The following is a 22760-nucleotide window of genomic DNA, read 5'->3' as shown; positions in this document are numbered from 1 at the left end:
GGAAATTAACTTTGGGAATTAAACATGAAATATAACCCATGGCAGTTAATGATAAAATACTCCAGACCAATAAGTAACCCTTCCTCGTCAGAGTAGAAAGAGCTGATGCAGTTATTTAATGTGTCCTAGAGGCTAACTTGAGATATAAATGTTAGGCTGTGAATAATTTCCCTGTGCAGTCCCAATTTGAAGGAGATAAAATTGTGGTCTTCTGTCACTTGTGATGGTGGTGTTGAGTGGTAGGGCAAAGACAGTTGAAGAAATGAAGGTAACTAGAGAAGGTTCCAGATGGAGAATTCCTTTCTTCTCTTGGTAGCAAGTTCTCCAAACTCAGAACAGCGACCTAAGATGGACCTTGCCCATTTGAAATAGTTGGTTTTCGGGACACAGGTCTGATTTCTCATTACTAAGCCTTTCATTGCTCTGTGACCACACTTAACGTTCCCGAGTGGCCCCCATCTGTCCTCACTAACCTGAAAGTTCTCAACCTCTGCCTTCACTTATATTATTGCCAGCCATCCTACTCTTTCCTTGGCTACTCCTATTCATTTTTTCAGACTCAATTCATATATTAATTTCTTCAAGATACACCTTTTGACCAACCATGGCCAGTCTTTCCTAAAGTTCTACTGCATGTCCCTTTTTGGAATTCTACAAAATCTCCATTATAGTAGCTCACAGTAATTTTTTTTTCTACATTTATTTCTCCACCATTAGACCATGAGCTCCTTGTCTTAGCCTTCCTTCTATCCCCAAACTATGTTGAACTTTAGAACTAGATTATCAACAAATGCTTGTTGAACTTGATTATACAGAATGCAGCAAGTATGTGTGTATTTACAACAACATGATTTCGAGGACAGTTTTCCACTTCTGGTCTGAGTATCATTTCTATACCAAGATAGATAGATAGAGAGAAATAGATTGATGGATGACAAGGTTCTCCCCTCAGGGCAAATGCCTTTCCCCCAGATATACTACATAGAGTTCACAGAATGACTCTTGGTCCATAACCCTTTGGGACTGCCGTGGTCCACAAGCATGCTGTTAACTTCAACAAACCCAGGCTGTGACAATACCGCCCATCCCATTCACATTCTCGTTCAAGCAGGAGACCCCCCTCAATGTGTCCCACCAGCCCCTAGTCAGAGATTGAAACCTACATCCCTGCCCTGGGCCCCTGTTAAAGGGGTATGAAAAGCCTTAGAGAAAATTTGAAACTTAAATTAACATCCAGACTTACATGTAGCTTTATATAATTTTCTCATTTTTTGCAATAGTAATTATTTTAGAAGTCTTGTTAGATGTTTTTTTCATACTTGGTAACTAAGTACTAGAAATGAAGGCTATCCTAATCCTAGATGGGATAATCCTAGATGGAATTCTCGTAGTTTTAGGTAAAATAGTTTGAAAAGGTGAATGCAGATAGATGATTTGATGGTAGTGATTGAACTGTATTTGCATGGGCATCTCTCAGATGGTTAGTGGGAAATTGCAGATTTTCAAAGGGGGCATCATTAGGAGGAGGGGGTGGTGGGGAAGAAGCTAAGGTGTGTTCTCTGCAACAAACCCAGACTTCCCTCTGAGCCTTCTAGCCAACCATTCCCTGGCAGCGTCTCTGAAGCAGCAGGTGGGGTGAGACACGGGGAGTAGTTGGTACAAACTCCCGAGGGAGAGGTTCCCAACTGTGCAAAAGTAGTTGCTGCCTAGGAGTTTCTAGATCCCCTCAATGGATCTCATTCCCCAGGTCTAATTAGGCACCTTCAGGCGTCCAAAGCTTTGTAGTCTGTTCCTACCTGCCTCACTTTGAATTCTGTGTTCCCTGCATTGAGTGGTGATTCATCCTCAGTGGAATTAAACATCTTCAGATCTTTGCTTTGGATATCTGCAGCCCACCTAAGCAAATTAATAGAGCTTTGAGCAGCCTCAGAGCCTGTGTGCTGTGAATGACAGGTAGCATATGAGTCTCAGTGACAGAAGAGCAGAGTTTCTTTCCTGCTGCTCCTTGAGAACTGAGGCTGAATCATAACCTTTCCGAGATTTCATTTCCTCTCTTGGGAACTAAGATATATTTGCTCCTTCCTGTGTTTGAGAGATTCATCTTCAACATCACAAAATAACAATAATCATAAAATGAGCCATGAAAATGTAAGTGGTACAGAAGGTTCTGTGATTCCTGGGACAGATGATGCAGCTGCATCTTGTGAGATATTTATGACGACGGTTGGGTGGGAGTCATGCTCTGCTCCAGGGTCCGTCCATTCAAACATGTACTGAGCATCGACCTTACACACTCAGTTCTGCCAGACACAGTCATGAAACTGACCCAGCCCCAGAAACCCAGCTACGGACAAGTTTTGGGTCAGAGGGAAATGAATGAAAATTGAAAATAAATGAGTCAATTTCACCAATCCTGGCCCCAAATTGGAACAGAAAACCTCTATAGTAAGTTGGGGATGAACTTTACAATCCAGGAAAGCTATGTTCACATCCCAGCGACATCACTTATGAGCTGGGTATTCCATGAGCCCTATTTTCTTACTTACAAAATGGAGGACAGTGACATCTCATTGGTCAGTCTGTGAAATCCATGAGCAATATGTAAAGCTTCTCAAATGTTTGGTCCATGACAATCAATCAAGAACAAACATTTATTAAGCATCTACTATATGTGACAAACTAAGTAAGTCAGGTGCCTAGATTAATGTGATTCACTCCTATAAAATTAGTTCCCACTCACCCTATAATTATTAATGATACTTTACACTTTTAATTCCAGTTTCCAGGACTCCCCTGGAAAAGAGAATTACCATTCCTTGAATTTGGATAAATCTTGTTTTTGTCTCCAGACGAGTCTGACATAACCAGCACCAAAAATAGTGTCCCCCAACTAAATGTCTGGCATTTTCCTGATATAACTCCCATTTCAGATAACCTGTTCTATGATACTTACAAGTAACCTTTCACTTGTCATTAACTGTATATCCACCCAACATACATTTATTGAACTGTAGATACATATACATATACATATACATATACATATACATATACATATACATATACATATATTGCTGCCCGAGATATAGATATGTATCTGTGTATACATCCAACAGATATATTTATTAAGCACTTTCGATGGGGAAGATGGAATTCCACCCTGGAGTGGTGCCCTAGACTTAATGCCCACCCTCAAAGGCATCCTTTTGGCCCTGGAAGCCTATCCCATGGGGTGAAACCCCAAATACCAACCCTGTGGCAACACCAGCATTATTCAGGGGATGCTGTAATTCATCCTTCTAAATCCCAGGTCTTCATTTTCTGGACTGCAGAGAGATAATGTCACAGCATGGCCTCATCAGAAAACCAATTAGTCATGCCTAAAATCATGTAAGTGAGTTGAAAGTGCTGTAGTCTTTAGTCACTGAAAAATTTCAAACTCACCCATTACTTGTATTCAGTATTGAGCATCTGGCTGGAATTTTGCCTCACATGACCACTAGGGGGCATTTGATTCCCAACTATATTTCTCCAATAGGTTTGAGACCCGTGTTGGGACACCATCCCTACCTGGCTGGGTGAAGGAATCCGGGGTGGAGGGCCTGTTAGACTTGGGTGAAATTCCAACAGACTGGAATTGAAAGTAGGATGAACAGAGTGAATTCAAACATCTTCCTGAAAAGGCTGTGAGTTACTTATAAAACATTCCTCAAACCTGTACGTAGTCCATGAAACTTAGGAAGGAGAAAAAATAGTTTTTATTGTGTATATACTATGCATTGGGCACTGAGCTCGGAGTCTGCATTTTCATTGTTTTTTCTATGCATCACAAATGTTCTGCAGCAGATTTTTTTTTCAATTTATTTATTTTCAGAAAAACAGTATTCATTATTTTTTCACCACACCCAGTGCTCCATGCAATCCATGCCCTCTATAATACCCACCACCTGGTACCCCAACCTCCCACCCCCCCTCCGCCACTTCAAACACCTCAGATTGTTTTTCAGAATCCATAGTCTCTCATGATTCTCTTCCCTCCTAATTTACCCCAACTCCCTTCTCCTCTCTAACACCCCTTGTCCTCCATGATATTTGTTATGCTCCACAAATAAGTGAAACCATATGATAATTGACTCTCTCTGCTTGACTTATTTCACTCAGCATAATCTCTTCCAGTCCCGTCCATGTTGCTACAAAAGTTGGGTATTCATCCTTTCTGATGGAGGCATAATACTCCATAGTGTATATGGACCACATCTTCCTTATCCATTCATCCGTTGAAGGGCATCTTGGTTCTTTCCATAGTTTGGCGACCATGGCCATTGCTGCTATAAACATTGGGGTACAGATGGCCCTTCTTTTCACGACATCTGTATCTTTGGGGTAAATACCCAGGAGTGCAATGGCAGGGTCATAGGGAAGTTCTATTTTTAATTTCTTGAGGAATCTCCACACTGTTCTCCAAAGAGGCTGCACCAACTTGCATTCCCACCAACAGTGGAAGAGGGTTCCCCTTTCTCCACATCCTCTCCAACACATGTTGTTTCCTGTTTTGTTAATTTTGGCCTTTCTAACTGGTGTAAGGTGATATCCCAATGAGGTTTTAATTTGAATCTCCCTGAGGGCTAATGATGATGAACATTTTTTCATGTGTTTCATAGCCATTTGTATGTCTTGATTGGAGAAGTGTCTGTTCATATCTTCTTCCCATTTTTTGATATGTTTGCCTGTTTCGTGTGTGTTGAGTTTGAGGAGTTCATTATAGATCCTGGATATCAATCTTTTGTCTGTACTGTCATTTGCAAATATCTTCTCCCATTCCGTGGGTTGCCTCTTTGTTTTTTTGACTGTTTCCTTTGCTGTGCAGAAGCTTTTGATCTTGATGAAGTCCCAAAAGTTCATTTTCGCTTTTGTTTCCTTTGCCTTTGGAGACATATCTTGAAAGAAGTTGCTGTGGCTGATATCGAAGAGGTTACTGCCTATGTTCTCCTCTAGGATTCTGATGGATTCCTGTCTCACGTTGAGGTCTTTTATCCATTTTGAGTTTATCTTTGTGAACGGTGTAAGAGAATGGTCGAATTTCATTCTTCTACATATAGCTGCCCAGTTTTCCCAGCACCATTTATTGAAGAGACTGTCTTTTTTCCACTGTATATTTTTTCCTGTTTTGCCGAAGATTAATTGACCATAGAGTTGAGGGTCCATATCTGGGCTCTCTACTCTGTTCCACTGGTCTATGTGTATGTTTTTATGCCAGTACCATGCTGTCTTGGTGATCACAGCTTTGTAATAAAGCTTGAAATCAGGTAACGTGATGCCCCCAGCTTTATTTTTGTTTTTCAACATTTCCTTAGCGATTCGGGGTCTCTTCTGATTCCATACAAATTTTAGGATTATTTCTGCAGCAGATTTTATTTCTATCTTCATCTTATAAGTGAAAAAATAGACTAAGAAATGTTACCACTTACCTATGTATTACACATCTAGGGAGTAGCAAAGAGTCTGATCCCAAGTCAGGCTTTTCTACAAATCACTCACCTGATTGTAATACTCAAATGCGTCTGAACTTGCTTCCTCAATTCCCATTGTTACAATTTTCTAAATCCTCATATTACCCTGGGGATTTGTGTGTGTCTGTGTGTTTGTGCGTGCATGGGTAAGAATGCTATGAATAAATGATCCTACAAGTAAGTGTTTGCATATTTAATGCCCCTTGTACTACTCAATGAAACATGATTTAAACTTGGCCAAGTATAATTTATATACTCTACATGTACTGCTAACACCTTAAACTATAGACAATTAATTGATGGTGAATGAATTAATAAACAAGTGAATAAACATGGCTCTTAGGAAGACGCCAGAAAGCAAGAAGGGAGTGGGGAGATTCTTGCATCTGGAAGTTTCCTGAAGACTCTGAGGGGAGATTGTCTTCAAATAGAGAACTCTAAAGCAGGAACAGGGACCCTAATTTCACAGGACCTGCTCAGTTTGTCCGATAGATACCATCCAGTCCCAAGGAGAATAGACTCTGACCTGTTTACAGAGAGCCGTGGTTCTACCAGCCCAAAGCACAGTGACCACAAGCTTCTAAGAAAAAAGGCTCAGCCAAGCCAGCACCAACTATGCCAGCCCTCCTGAAGCCCGACTTCCAACTCACGGATCTATCTAACCAGGATAATTTAATTTGCAGTGTTTGTCACTGTGCTCCCTGTGGAGCCAATCTGAGCTCCAGGCCTACTCCGAAGATACTGCATGCCTGGCTCAGAATTGTGCCACATGAAGACAAGGAACACAGCTGTCCCATGACCTGTGAGAGGCCAGAGGTATCCTCCATTACAGAGGAACTTGATTTCTGGAATTCTGCACTTCGATGCCAGCCGCATGAGCACCAATGTGCCATGTGAAAAGCAAACCGTTTACCCACTTCAGTGTTGTTTTTCTGGCAATGAGGCTTCACTCTACTTACCACAGGCAGTTAGTTATGTGAGGAAAGGAGAGCATGAGGAGACAAACATTCTGGAAAAAATTCTAGTTCAAATTTTTAAATCTCCTCCTCCTCCCAGTTCTCATCCAGAAGGCCTTCAGGGTATAATTTTAGTTGAAAAAAGTTCTGTGTCAGAAGGAGAAAATAGGGAGGTTTGACCTCACATGTTGCAAAATTGAAGGAATTTCTGTCAGGTATAGAGTAGGTAAGACAGTTCTGAGGGCAGAGCGGAGAGACTCATTTACTCTCTCCTCTGAAGTAAGAGTCTCTTCCTGGAGGAGCAGTAAGCTGAGGCCAACCACAGCAGATTCTATTACAGGAGGCTGAGGTGGGGCAGATTTCTGTGGGAAGTCACCGAATACCACAGATTCCATGGAGGAGACACGGCCACCTGCTTTCATCCAGCTAAGAGACACAGGCAGCAGAGCAGAGCCGTAGGTGGTGCTGGTGAAGACAGTCTCAGTAAGGGAAACAGCCCTGTATCCACCACCTTCCTGACATCCCACCGTCCCCAGAGTAGCCTGCCTCCTTCTCCTTCCGCCCACTCACCATGGAGATCTGGATTTCGATCTGACAAAGAAACATCACCAATATTCTAATGTTTCCCTTTCTTCTTCTTCTGATACTGAAAGAGTTCAATGGAAATCAACTCAGTACGGACGAGGTGTGGAAACAACACTCACAACACCATTACCCAGGCTGAAAAAGTGGCCTGGACGTGACAGTGTGTTCTCTAATTTGAAAAAAGACATTAAGGCATTGAAATGTTTCTCCCCATGAAACAAATTTCCTGAAAGCAAGAGGAGAAGATCTTGGGCAGTCTCTCATTTGTATTCTCAGCAGGGCTTGACAGGAATTTGTGTGCCCATATCTGCCACACCACCTGCTCTAGGGGCTCCTTATCTTTTCCTGACCTGTAAACACTCCCAGGACCCCGGGCACCTCCCAGATAGCGCACTATATACTGGGGACATAAGTGCCCCCTCCCCAACACTGGCCCCTAATTGGATCAGCCATCAGCATCCCAGTGTCAGTTGAGTCCTTCTGCTAACAGATGTCTAAGCCCCCTTATGTTGGTCCACAGGTTGCCCTAAAGTTTTAAAAGGCAAGTTCAAATCACTTATTCATGCTCTACCATCTACACACCAGCTGCTGAAAGAGAAACATCGTTCTGACACTTCAAAGGCCTCCCTTGCTGTTATCTGTTCCTGACAACAGTCAGTCTATCTCGAAGGAGAGAATTCTCTTATTAAAACCACTCCCTCACTCCCCTCAGACCAGCCCTTTTCATAACAGTTTCCATTCTTGATGCTTTCTCAATGCCACCCATATCTAGACTGCTGGAGAAATGGATCTTCCAGAAGAAGGTGACTCCTCTGGTCAAAAAAGGACCAGAGAAAAAGTATAGAACCTGGCACTGAGCAAAGAGTGTTCTCCAAATGGGACATGAGTAAGCGTGCTGGAGGTATCGGCGCCTGTGCCTTTCAAGGGAGTGGAGGTCATCAACCCTGTGGGCCTCCCACTCCAGTCATACACCTTGCCCCCCAACACTACCACAGTGCCCCCTAACTCCAACCATCTGTAGTTTCAAGGCTCTGAGCTCTTCCCAGGGCCACAGGAATCCACCTGTAAATCTGAGAGGGAGAACCAGAATATCAGTGTTATAAACTACAGGGCTCACGGAGAAGCTCGCTCCAGTCTGGACTTCTGGAAAGGATAGGGCTGGAGGAGAAACCATGAGAAACTGCTCGAGTCCTGGAGCCTGGCAGACCAGGTTTGGGTTTCCGCCTGGCAGGGCCACAAAAGCCCAGGGATGCTTGGGGAGGATAGTGGCTTCAAGAATGGAGCTGACTCAGTACGCACTCACCAGCTCCCCCCACCCCTCAGTCTAGAAGCTTCCCCATATTGTCAACATATTTTGTTTTAGCAAATCTAATCCATTTGTTCTAACTGAACTATTTCACTGCACTGTATGAAAGTATCACCTTTTGTTTGGCCATTTCTCTCGCTGACTGAGAAAAACAATACACACAATATATACAGAGTATAGTAAATACCAAATTGCTAATCACACACTCACAATACTCTTTATTTCTATGCGTGCGTGTGTGTGTATGTGTATACACACAGGTATCCAGCTATAAAGTATTTTTCCAAGGACTGGAAAGATAATGTAATCAAAATAGTTACCTTCTGGGAGAAGGAAGTTGATTAAGACAGAGAGTAGTGACAAAGGGGCTTTGAGCTTTATCTGCATTGTTACAGGTTGTTTTTTATTTTTGTTTTTGTTTTTGTTTTAAGTAATCTCTACACCCAAAATGGGGCTTGAACTCAAGAGTCACTTGCTCTACCAACTGAGTCAGCTAGGACCCCCTGAATTGTTACAGGTTTTAGAGAAGAATTCGTGTATCTGTTATTGCATAACTTAAAATTAATTTAATATAAGAAAAAGTGCTACTGTGATGTCTCAGATATTTAGAGAGTATATTAAGATTCTCCACAGAAAACATAGTCAGTAGAAATATAGAGACAGAGACAAAGAGAGGGAGACAGAGAGAGAGAGAGATTAATTTTAAGAAAGTTGCTCAAGTGATTTTGGGACTGGCAAGTCTGAAATTCACAAAGGAGCAGCCTGCTGGAAATTCAAGCATGATTCCCATGTTCCTCAAGGAATTCTTGCTGGGAAACCTCAGCTTTTGCTCTTAAGGCTTCCAACTCATTGGATGAGTCCCACCCATAGTATTGAGGGTTACCTGGTATACTTAAACTGAAGTCGAATGTAGATATTAGTCACATCTGCAAAATACCTTCAGAGTAATATCTTACACTCCTATTTGGCCAAGTAAGTAGTCATTATCCCTTAGCTAAGTTGACACGTGAAATGTTACCCTCACAACGGGCCCCTCTTATCTCCACCAAGTAAGAGAAGCACTTCACATGCCAACATTAGACTTGTGCATTCTTACCAGCATTCTGCCCAGACTGTTTAGGCTACTGTGTTTTGGCTTTTTTTTTCAAGCTTGCCTCCAGATCTCCTGATCCCAAGCTCTTCATGGCCATGGCCTTGCTCTGCTTTTTTCCTTTGTCCAGCCTGTCCTAGCACCCTGGGCCTCTGCCCATGGATTTTAAACAGAGGGAAATCTCCATTTGAAGAAATTGTGGAAAACTTCTCACAAAGGACTTGGCATTTTAAATGAGTAGCATTCTTGCTTTTTTCCCCCCTCATTATTTACTATTTATGTATTACTCAGTGAAACTTTAGTATTACTATGTTATAAAATTCTGTCAAAATAAAAAGAATAGGATAACCCATAATCATATTACCCTAAAATAACCAATCTTAGCACTTTAGTATACTTCAGTCTTTCTCTACTTGTATTAATTTTGCAGTTATAATCATACCTAATACACAATTTTAACTTGTTTTTTCACTTACTGTTATAGTATAAGCATGCTTAATGTTGCTACATAATCTTCATGGTTGCTATTGTTAATAGCCACATAATAGTTCACTGAATTGAAGTGCTTTATTTACTTAACTATCTTGTTATCTTTTTTTTTAAAAGATTTTATTTATTTATTGGACAGACAGAGATCACAAGTAGGCAGAGAGGCAGGCGAGAGAGAAGAAAGGGAAACAAGCTTCCTGCTGAGAAGAGAGCCCGATGTGGGGCTCAATCCCAGGACCCTGGGATCATGACCTGAGGCGAAGGCAGAGGCTTTAACCCACTGAGCCACCCAGATGCCCCAACTATCTTGTTATCTTTAAGCAATTTCCAATTTATTCTTATGATAAATATCCACATCTTTGCTACTCTAGTATTCTTTTTCACACCCTGAATTCTTTCCTGTAGTCTTAAACAACTGCTTGGCCAAAGAATATAGGTACATTCTTTTGTCCCTTGACATATATTTCCAAATAGATCTTTTTTAAAGGTTGCATCAATTTACACTGCCATGATTGTCTCTGTTCTCTTAAGAGTAGAGCTTTGAGAGGTAAGGATTTGAGACTAGGAGAAAGACATTCCAGTAGTGAAGACTGAGCCTGGTGTTTTGTAAAGTACCCTGGTTCTCACCAGGACACTGGTTTTGTGTTGCTTTTATTCTCACAGACTGAGCAGCTGATAACTCTATGGGTCCTGTTTGTTTTCACCATTGTCGGAAACTCCATGGTGCTCTTCTCTACGTGGAGGAGGAAGAGGAAGTCAAGAATGACTTTCTTTGTGACTCAGCTGGCTATCACAGGTGAGTAACTATGCAAGTGGGAGAGAATAAGCTGTGTGCAAAATTCCTGTGGCTCCTCGCTTTCAATTATTTTACCAATAGAAATAGCATACTATCAAGTCCAAAAGGCATCAGCGAGTTTGAGAGTAATTTCTATAGGATCCCATATATGGAGCTTTTTTTTTTTCAGCAAGTTTAACACATTTACATATCCATAAGATTCCATTATAAAAATAACTCTCTATATAGCACACTTAAAAATGCTATTTTCAGTGCCACCAAGAGCTGCTCTAGTGTTCTACCCTTCCTCTACACAACAGCTTCTACAGTTCACTGAGGTGAAAGTACGATATTACACCATGCTATGAGCTTAAAGAATACATCCCAGCAAATGGACCAGAATTACCTCTATTCAATAATAAATGTGAAGTCTCAAGTATTTTGCAGATTTAAGGCTGTGGACATTGTTTTTGAAATACAAGTGATATGTAATACCACTGGTGGGCATGATATAAGGACCTAAGATAATATCAGGGATCAAGATGCTTAAATGTGGATTTGGGGAATGTCCAGTACAGTTGAAGTGTGAATGCATCACACTTAGAGAGGGAATGGTGAAATATTCTCAAGTTTAAAAATGATCTGTGAAATAAAAACTCTCACAGAGATGGGTAGAGCCCAAATTGGTAAAGGTCATGTTCAAGAGGAAAACACAATCTCGGGGCACCTGGATGGCTCAGTAGGTTGAGCATCCAACTCTTGATTTTGGCTCAGGTCATGATCTCAGGGTCCTAGGATCGAACCCCACACTGGGCTCCCTGCTCAGTGGGGAGCCTTCTTCTCCCTCTCCCTTTGCTGCTCTGCCTGCTGTGCTCTCTTGCTTTCTCTGTCAAACAAATAAATAAAATCTTTTTTTAAAAAGATAAAAAATAATAAAACAAGGAAACACAAACCAAAAGTCAGCTGAGGAAGCTATGTATGTATATCATATGTATATCAGAAATCCAGATATTCACGGTTCTTCTTAAAGCACTGGTGCCCATTTGGTTTAGAAGGGAGAAAAATAAAGACAGGAGGATTCTAGTGCTAATAGTGTTCTTTTTGTTGTTGTTGATGGTAATTACATGGATGTGTTCCCTTTGTGATAATTCACCAAATTATATGCTCATGATTTGTGTACTTTATGTAGTTTATGTCAATAAAAAGGTTTATTTACAAAACACAGCACCTCAATTTGAAGTAGAACTGCCAACTCAAATGCCTTCAGGAGTAACTGTGTGAAAGAACCCAGGGAAAGGACAGGTGAAGATGGACCCCCAGGGCAAGTAGAGGAAGCATACCCCACCAACAGGCATTCAAACTCAATTGTTGTTAACATTATGCTGATCAAAAAAACCACACAAGCAAGACAGATTTGGCCTAAGGGCCCCTGATTTATAGCTGCTGATATATAAAATCTTAAAGTCAAAATTCTGAAAAACTTATGCTATGATAAAATTCTAGTCCACCCCATGTTATGAATCCCACTCTCAATATGTGAAGGGAGGGGCACCTGGGTGGCTCAGTTGGTTAATCATCTGCCTTTGATTCAGGTCATGACCCCAGGGTCCGGGTATCATGCCCCACATCTGGCTCCCTGCCTAGCTGGGGGTCGGCTTCTCCTTCTCCCCCTCCCCCTAACATGTTTGTATGCCTGAGTGCGCGCGCACGTGCGCTCTCTCTCTCAAATAAATAAATAAATAAAATCTTTAGAAAATATATGTGATGGGAATAGTAAGCTTTTGGGGTGTAGTTGGGGAGAGTGAGAGCAAGGGTAGGGAGCTTGTCATTTATAATGGTTTAAAAAAATTGCATGTTTTTCAATGTTTTAAAATGCATTGCCTTGAGAAAAAAAAAAGATGTTATGTTAGGGCTTTCTTCTCCAGTTTTCTTTATTGTAATTTGAGAATTATAGACCATTATATTGTACTATTAAAACCAAAAAATTAAAACATTATATGCCTCAGGAGCAACAATAACGCAATGAAAATATAAAGGAAATTTCCTAATGGTATCAAGCCCAACCCATATAACCCAGTCTACGTGATTATCAGATGCCCACTAAGATTAAGGAGAAAAGTCAAGAGCAGCACATCCTCGTATCTGCTTATCATTAAAATTCCTCCATCAGAGAAGTATGTCTCAGGCTTCTTGATATGAGGGAAAATCACTGACAAGACACTGGGGCCCTATCAGGGTGATATTAAAACAGAGGCTGCTGGCTTAAACTCAGCATGAATGAGTTGTTCTCACATAAAGATGCTGCTATTATTAGTGTGTCCCTGTGATACCAAGACATTTGCATAAATACAGCTATAATTTTATAGGTGTTTTTCTCTTGGCATCATATCTTAGTCTGCTCAGTGCGCCATAACAAAATACCACAGACTGGGGGGCTTAACACACATTTATATCCCAGAGCTCGGGAGGCTGGGAATGTGAGATGGGGCGCCAGCGGGGTCAGCTTCTGGTGAGATCACTCTTCCTGCCTTGCAGAGGGCTGCCTTCTCGCTCTGTCCTCAGATGGAGAGAGAGAAAGCAAGTTCTCTAGTGTCTCCTAATAAAGCTGTTAATCCTGTCTGATCATCCACTTCCATAAAGGCCCTATCTGCACATATAGTCACTTTGGGAGTTGGGGCTTTAACATGACGAATTTTGGTGAGACACAAATATGCAGGTAATAACAGATGGGAAAATCTAGGTGCATCAGAAGATTACAAGTGATTTGAGGGAAGAACATAGTATGTGGGGTTGGAGGACCTAGATGAAAGAAATGAGAGGTAGCCATAAACAAGAGTTTGGACGCCTTGCTAAGATGTTCAGCAAATCCTTGAGCACATCCTCTGTGGTGCTAGTTTGGTTCAGGCCACCATTGCCCTTTAGTAGTTTACGGTGAAAATCCCAATGTATAAGAATGAGAATTGCAATACTAACCCATGGCCAGGTATTGCTGGTAACATGGGAACACAGTAAAGCAAGGAAGTTGAATTTCTTGTCATGAGGATGACACAAGTGTTGGACCACTATGACTAAAGAGACTATGACTAAAGAAAGAAATGAAAACAGGCAAGTGGGAAAAAAAGAAAGATGTTGGAGAGTCAAGGAATGAGAGTTACCACACAGTGGTAAGGTGGGTTTAGTGATGGTTGCCGAATAAAAGAGCTGGAAAGAAGGGAGTATGTGTTCAACACCCCAAGATATTCTCAGGTGAATGTTGCAGAGACTGTGCAACTAACTCAGTGTGCCCCTAGTAACAAGGAGCCAAAGTAGAGTCACATGGAAAGTCGTTAGTAAACAGGGTCTCCATAGTGGAAACTAAATTCTATTAAATGCTTATCATATATCAGGCTCTGTGCTAAATGCTTTGTGTAGATTTTTTTATTTAATCCTCACAATAGTCCTATGACTTAACCCTGCCCTAATCTAACCCTTTTTACAGACATGAAAATTAAGGTTCAAAGAGATTCAGACCTTGCCCTAGGTCATACAGTAAAGGGGTAGACCAGATATTCAAACCGAGGCAGGTTTTTTTGTTTTTTTTTTGTTTTTTTGTTTTTTCCCAGTCATGAGCTTTTAATTGTTACAGATCGGGTGTCCCTGAGGGACCTATGCGTGGGTGAGTGGTCTGCGGACAGACTGCAAGACCTCAGGACAATGTGAGTCCGATTAGATGGAGCAAATTTGAGAGCTTAGTCCCAGTGTATTTAATAAATGAGGGGAACTGATGGAGCAAGAGCATAGGAGTCACTAGAGGTAGGAGAATATAAGAGCTGAATACATGTTTCAATTTTGAAAGGGCTTGTGGTTCAGTTAAAAATATTTGTAGTTGGGGACGCCTGGGTGGCTCAGTGGGTTAGAACCTCTGCCTTCAACTCAGGTCATGATCCCAGAGTCCTGGGATTGAGCCCCGCATCAGGCTCTCTGCTCTGCAGGGGGCCTGCTTCCTCCTCTCTCTGTCTGCCTCTCTGCCTACTTATGATCTCTGTCAAATAAATAAATAAAATCTTTTAAAACAGTTTTTTGTACCAGCTGGCTGGATTTCTAGTCTGTATCGTGAGCCCTAGCATTGGTACTAGTCAAAACTGCCCATGCAGGCAGGATGGGGTGCCAGGAATCCTCCTGTCCCATTGCAATGCCTTGCAAGCCTGTTGATAATGCCTGAAATGTCTGTCACAATATAACCATTTCTTGGAGCTTGTTAAAATAAAAATACTCTGAAAACTTATCACACACTTCACTTTGCTTGTTCCTTCTCAGTATGGAATGAAAATCTGAGCGCTTGTAGAAGCGAAGGGTCTTGGGGGCCACGGATGACAAGGAGTGGGAAGGAGCCAGACACATTTCACTCATTTAAACCTGTCTACTTCAAATCCTTTGCGGAGCCAGAGCGTTGGTGGTATAGTGGTTAGCATAGCTGCCTTTCAGATCCTTTGCGGAACCTCAGGATTTACATAAAGGCAAGCCAAACGTCATGGTTCCAAAGTTTAGGAAGGGCTAGATCATTTTAACCAACATTCTGAGTGGAGATTTATGGTCTTTTCAAAGCATATTCTATCAGCCACTGTATTAAAATCCCTCTTCAAGTACATAAAACTTGCCACAAACTCACCTCTTTGGATGAACATTTTGCTTTACCATTGTTTCAGGTTATCCAGACTTGAGTATGAATCTCAACACTTGCATGGCCTAGCTCTGAGCCTTTGGAAAAGACAATTTGTCTGAATATCAGTTTCCTAACCCAAAAAGTGGGGATGCTTCTCAGAGCTGTGGAGAGCAGTAAATGAGATAAAATCAATGAAGTGCTTAATACAGTATGAGGCACATAGTAATTGCTCAATAAACACTAGCTGTCAATGCTACCACTATGGCTGTTTCATTCACTGAAATGAAATGAAGGAACTGATTAATTTAAAATCATTTGAGTCACTTGCAAAAGAACAAAAAGTTCTCCAAAAGACCTTAAGTTCACTGCAAACCCTCAGCTGCTCTTTTATTCAGGACAGTGTTCTTAGCTCAAGTGTGTTCTGGGTCCCAAGTGTTGCTTTGAAGGATGACCAAATATTTTCATATAAGCATATTTTTAATCATCAGCTTCAACTGACATCATCAGTGCCACAAATATTTGGAAAACTAAATTCTGAAATGTTTCACCTGGCGTTTTTTTGAGGGAGAAAAATATGTGCTAACAGTTATTACTGGGAAAGGCAATATGAATGCCCTTTATTAAATAATTTCCATCAGGAAATATTGAGGTTGAGGTTGAGAATAGCCTTCTACTTATAGACCAGTAGCTTTGAGTGATTCTTTGAGGAACATTCTGATTTCTATTTGGTCTTTTATTTCTTTAGTGAGTAAGCCAGTGGAAATTAGATTCAGTTGCACATCCATAAAATCCAGATAATGGTGGTCTAAGTTTATAAGGATTTGTTTTTCCTTATGTAAAGAATTCTCAAAGCAGGTAGTCCGGGGCTCCTATTGTGTTTGCTTATCACTGGGGAACCATATTCCATCCTCAAGAACTTCCATCCTCAAGGTCAGTTCATCGTATGGAAGGTTCTTGGTTCAAAATGGCTGCCAGAACTCCTGCCCATCATGCCCAAATTCTAGTCAATAGGAAGGAAGGGGAAGGAAAGACAAGAGAAGCCCATGCCAGCTATCTGTCCTCCTCCTAACTAACCTTCCTAGAATTCCCACCCATTAATTTTTGCTTGTGTTTCATTAGCCATCTCTAACTGAAGAAAAAGCAGGGAAATGTTTTTCTTTATTTCTAACCTGGGTTCTTTCGCCAGAAGAAACCCGGAGTTCTTTTCCTGAGGCAGAATGAGTAGCAGTCTCCGGCATATCTTGTTTTCCATACTTCAATTTCCATAGAGAACTGAGAAATTTAAACAATGAATCTGTTTGACTAACTATTCCCCTCCTTTGAGAATGCTTCCTCCAGAGGGTCATGGGGTCTTCTGACTTTTTATCTTGGCACACTTTGTCCCATTAATTAGATAAACTCCTTTTGTTCACTGTTTACATCCCTCCACCAGAGTTTTGGCTGTTATAGCAATCCTGCAATGACTATCCTTACTATTAAATCTCATGAGCATTTATTTATTTAGGATTGTTTATAGAAGTGGGCTTACTGCATTAAAGAAACTTCTGTGGCTTTCAAATTTGCTGATGTCCTTTTAGGTCCCCCAGGACTAAAAGACGATGGGAAATGTCATGAGACAAAAGCTCTAGATGCCACCAGCATAGATCCACACTGATCCTTATTTTAAAAGGTCCCTGAAAACAAAAGCTTTGCTGGCTTATAAGAGTTAGTCATAACAAGTTCCTTGAGGGCAGGGGTTCTCTCTGTTCACCTCTTATACTTATACACCTATTCAGGTATAGTTTGCTTATTTAAAAAAGAAAATTTTAAATTTTCTTTTACTAGTACCTTTATCTGTGTGTCTGTCTTCATATGTTTTAAGGTTAAAACCTTAGCCAGTGTATTGGAGAAGAAAACTAATTTATCTCTTTCTTCCATAATGACTACAGCAGCACTCATATATTTGTGAAAACAAAGAATACATCATTTACCAGGGCATTTGAATGGAGCAAGTGTTTTAATTTTGCATCTGTGTTTTTTTTTAATTGGAGTATAAGAGTATTCTCTCTTATATCTTATTATGTACATCATAATGATTTGATATTTTTACACATTACAAAATGGTCCCCACTGTACATCTGGTTATCAACTGTCACCATACAAAGTTATTACAACATTATTGATTATATTCCTTATGCTATACTTTACATCCCTATGACTTCTTTATTTTAAAACTGGAAGTTTGTACCTCTTAATCCCCTTCACCTATTTTGCCAACCCCTAACTCCTCCCCACTGTGGCAACTGACAGTTTGTTTCTGGTATGTATGAGTCTGTTTCTATTTTGTTTTGTTTGTTTTGTTTTATTAGATTCCACATGTAAGTGAAATAATTGAGGTATTTATCTTTTTGCCTGATTTCTTTCACTTAGCAAAATACCCTCTAGGTTCATCCATGTTCATTTTTTTTTTTTTTTTATGGCCGAGTAATTTTCGTGTGTGTGTGTGTGTGTGTGTGTGTGTGTGTGATCTTTATCCATTCATCCATCAATGGACACTTGGGTTGGGTTGCTTCCATGATCTGGCTACTGAAAATAATGCTGTAAAAAAACATAGAGGTGTACATATTTTCTCAAATTAGGGTTTTCATACTCTTTGGGTGATTCCCAGTACTGGAATTCCTGGATCTTATGGAAATTCTGTTTGACATTTTTGAGGAACCTCCATACTGTCTACACAGTGGCTGTACCAGTCTGCACCCCCATCAACAATGCACAAGGGTTCCCTTTTCTCTACATCCTCACGAACACTTATTTTTTTGTCTTTTTGATAATAGCCAGTCTGACAGGTGTGAAGTGATACCTCTTTGTGGTTTTGACTTGCATTTCCCTGATGATGAGTGATGTTGAGCATCTTTTCATGTGCCTGTTGGCCATCTGGATGTCTTCTTTGAAAAATATCTATTCATGTCCTCTGTCATTTTCTCATTGGGTCGTTTGTATGTTTTGATGTTAAATGGTGGAAGTTCGCCATATATTTTGCATAGTAACTGTCTATCAGATATATCAATTGTGAATATCTTCTTCCATTCAGTGGATTGCCTTTGTTTTGTTAGTGGCTTCCTTTGCTGTGCAAAAGCTTTCCAGCTTGACGTATTTCTGTTTTATTTTAGTGTTTGTTACTCTTGCTTGAGAATACTGGTCCAAAAAAATCTTGCTAAGACTGATGTCAAAGAGCTTCCTGCTTATATTTTCTTCTAAAAGTTTTATGGTTTGTCTTACATTCAAGTTTTTAATCCATTTTGAATTTATTTTTATATATGGTATAAGATAGTGGAAAGTTTCATTCTTTTGCACATAGCTGTCCAGTTTTCCCAGCACTATTCACTGAAGAGACTGCCTGTTGCCCATTGCTTATTCTCACCTTCTTTATCATGGGTTAATGGACCCTACATACATGGTGGGGGTGTTATTTCTGGGCTCTCAATACTAGTACCTTTATCTGTGTGTCTGTCTTCATATGTTTTAACTTACTTCTCCACATTTCTGAGCCCTTCCAAAAAAGTCTTAACTAATTCTTCTCTATATATTCCATTAGGATTTTTGATTATAAGATTAGTCTTAAGAATGGAAGGAAACTAGAAGATATTGAAGCTGCTATTTTGGCACATTCTGCAATTTTTAGTACTTCCATTCTAACAATTTTCTGGATGAATTTAATGACTGTTTATATTTTATGAGCTAAAGTGCCAATTAAAATTTATTAGTCATTTATCATCTTCAAGACTGACTTGTCTGTTTTATTCAAATGCAATAAAGAAGAAGGAGCCAATGAGAATAACTCCCGTTGAGTGTTCAACAAAGGAAAAATAGAAAACATATTTTTTGGCACACATTCAGAAAACTTCCCTTTTCTGATTGGACCAAATCTTCTCGTATTAGTAAAGAAAATTCACTTTATCTCAAAGCACTTTTTGGAGAGCAATTTACTGATGAACTAAGGAATTCTCGACCTTCAAAACTCTCCTGTTAATTATCTGACAACAGAAAAAATTGAGAGTTTCAGCAAGAGAGGTGAGATCAGGAGTGTTGAGTTGTCCCAGGCCAAATATGGAACTTGCCACAACTTTCTTATGCTCCTTTCCTTCAGTCTTTTTCTGGGTTTGTGAGTTGCATACTTAATTCATTTATTTATTTTAGTTCTGCTAATTGTTTACTTTAAAATTTTTTTTTCAACTTCATTGATATAAAATTGACATATGTGTAAGCTTAAGGTGGACAAAGTAATGATATAGTATATGTATGTATTGCAGAATGATTACCACAATAAATTTCATTAACATTCAGCACCTCATACAGTTACAATTTGCCTGCCCTAAGAACTTTCAAAAATCTACATATATACATATACAGGAATCATTCGTTAATGAACACAGTTTGTTTCCATGTTTTGGCTATTGTATATAACGCTGTCATGAGTGTGGGGGTAAAGATATCTTTTGAAGATAGAGATTTCATTTCCTTTGAATATATACCCAGGAGTGGAATTACTGGATCATAGAGTTGCTCTCTTTTTAATTTTTTGAGGAATCGCCATAGTGCTTCCCAGAGTGGCTGCACCAATTAGCATTCCCACCAACAGTGTACAGGGATTCTCTTTTCTCATATCCCTACCAGCACTTGTTATCTCTTCTCTTTTTTTTGATAATAGCCATTTTAACATATGTGAGGGGGGATCTCATTGTGGTGTGAGTTTCCCTGATAATCAGTGATGTCGAATACCTTTTCATGAACCTATTGGCCACCTCAATAAATTCTTTGAAAAAAATAGCTCTTCAGGTCTTAGGTCCATTATTTAAGTGGATTATTTCTTTTTGGCTATTGAATTGTATGATATTAATATATTTGGGATTTCTGTTTGGACTTGATCCCCAATAGTCAAGCTTTGCAGATTTCTCCAGTAATCTTTTTTCCCCCACTAGAGAAACTGAGGCATTGGTCTGACACCATGCCTGCCTGGGTGAGGGGTGATGCAGTCAGGATACAGCTACTCCTCTTACCTTTCTGATGCAGTCCTTCTTGGTTCCTGTGGTTCAGCCGAGGGCTACATGATCTTGTCTTGTCTATGGTCTTACTAGTTGGTCTTGTGAGGGGGCAATCAGGAATGATGTGTGTTGCCTTCTTGATGACATTACTTGTAATACTCATTCATAATGAAAACATTAGCAATATGAATTTTTTCTGTATTCATAAATATATATATATGATACAATTTACTGGGTTGGTTTTTTTTTAAGATTTAATGTATTTATTTGACAGAGAGAGAGATCACAAGTAGGCAGAGAGATAGGGGGAAGCAGGCTCCCTGCTGAGCAGAGAGCCCGATGTGGGGCTCCATCCCAGGACCCTGGGATCATGACCTGAGCTGAAGACAGAGGCTTAACCCATTGAGCCATCCAGGCGCCCCTTCTTTAACATTTCGTAAATCATATTGAATGTTATGGCCTTGCAGTCAAAGAACATTTTCGGAAGGATTCCTGCTTTTTGCAATTTATTAAGGGTATTTTTGAGGTCTCACATGTAATCACTTACTTTGAAAAATAGTTAATGGGGACACCTGTGTAGCTCAGCATCTGCCTTTGTCTCAGGTTATGATCCCAGGGTCCCGGGGATCGAGCCCCACCTCCTACTCTCTGCTCAATGGGAAGCCTGCTTCTCCCTCTCCCACTCCCCCTGCTTTGTTCCCTCTCTTGCTGTGTCTTTCTCTGTCAAATAAATAAATAAAATCTTTTAAAAAATATATTTAGTGGATATTTTAAAAGAAGATATAAGAATTAATGTGGGAATAAGAAAAAGCCACCCAAATGACAACAAGCAACAATTGTTTATTCAGAGCTGGCTGTAACAGGGGAGTCCACCACCATCATTTCTGTTGGCAGCCTCTCAGAGATGGACAGGACGGCAGGAAAGTTTTATAATATAAAACAGGGAAGCCCCATAGGAGGCTACTGGCAAGGGAAGCCATAGGCAGGCTAACTAGAAGCATGCCGTCCTCTGTGGTTAACTGTGAGGATTTGACTTTCTCTGCTTGGTCCTAAGTTGGAAACAGGGTCAAAAATTAGAACAGTTGTCAGTTACCAATCAAGTCCTGGCTACTTGGAGTGGATTACTACCGTAGGTATTGTTTGGACTTGTGGTTGCTACAGGTCATATGTTGGTTTCCTAGGCTGGTTGTTGCAGGTTGTGAGTCAGAATTCTATTTTTATATATAGTCTGATCATTGTCCATTTGTAAATTCATTCCCTACTTTGTGCTTACTTTTTTGAATTTGCCTTATTAATTATAGTCTTCAAATATTCTCTATTTTTATGTATTTCTTGCCTATTTGATACATCATGGGTGACTAAAAGTGCTGTTACAGACTTTCATACTTTCTCTCATTTTCTCACAGTATTTTTTAATCAGTATTTATTTTATAAATTTCAACATTTCATTATTTGGATCCTAAAGGCTCCTGACTAGTGTATCTTTAATACAGGTTTGTGTGCTGAATGTTACACACACTTAATCCTTCTAGTTTCATTTATCCACTTATTTCTAAATTTTATTTATGTGATATTAAGACTAAGTTCATCTATTTTATTTTTATTGCATTTATTTGCCAAACACTAGACCAAGTATTTTAATAGAAAGTTATATTAAAAATATTTTATGGTCTTTGTCTTCTGCTTTATGTCAATGCTTGCAATAATTATCAACAAGTACTTCTGTGTTGGACTGTTCCATGCTCACCAGCAGTTGGCTTCCTCATTCTTGATTCCTCTGTTTGGTACAGATCACAACTACACAACTCACAACTACAGCTCTGAACTACCCTGTGAGGTAATTCCTTCTCCTTTCCAGATTGGTGTGTGGATAGGTGTCTCATTTATGACATTTATGAAAAAGTCTTTCTCTTGTCTCCACAATAATGACAATATAGTTGGGTGTAGAAATCTTGAATTCACAACTCAGATCTCCATAGATGTTGCTCCATTGACTCTTGGCACTTTATGCTACTTAAATCAACCAGAGTTTTCTTCTTTTATAGGTTATCAAATTTTTGTTTGTTTCTAGATTTTTTTCTTTGTGGTTTCATACCTTTAACAGTTTATATCTATTTATTGGGCTGTTTGATCAGTTCTCCTCTTTGCCAAGTAAGCTCTTTTGATCTGCAGATTAAAGCGACTTCTTAGCTCATTTTGTTTATGCCTGAATATTGATCATCTTCCATTTGTTCTGATCTTTTGTTCAGGAACATTAATTATCCATATGTCTGTAACCATGGCTTTTCTTTCTCATCATTAAAATCTTGGTCCTATTTCTTTACATTGGGAAGGATTATTTAAGCTTTTCCTAATCACTGATTTGATTTAGATTCCATTATTTGCA

At 39.9% G+C, this 22760-nt stretch overlaps 1 protein-coding gene across 2 annotated transcripts in view; it reads left to right on the top strand.

Moving 5' to 3' along the window:
• Positions 1–22760, top strand: part of NPSR1 (neuropeptide S receptor 1) — a 150320-nt gene that overhangs the window by 22439 nt on the left and 105121 nt on the right. For both annotated transcript variants that reach the window (XM_082691786.1, XM_082691785.1), the window contains exon 2: positions 10600–10732. In XM_082691786.1, the coding sequence (XP_082547912.1) occupies positions 10600–10732 (133 nt within the window). The remainder of the gene's footprint in view (positions 1–10599; positions 10733–22760) is intronic.

This window comes from Mustela nivalis (assembly GCF_964662115.1).
Source record: "Mustela nivalis genome assembly, chromosome: 12".
Taxonomy (NCBI): Eukaryota; Metazoa; Chordata; class Mammalia; order Carnivora; family Mustelidae; genus Mustela; species Mustela nivalis.
Note: the sequence above shows the minus strand (reverse complement) of the source record. Positions and strands in the feature narration are given on the sequence as shown.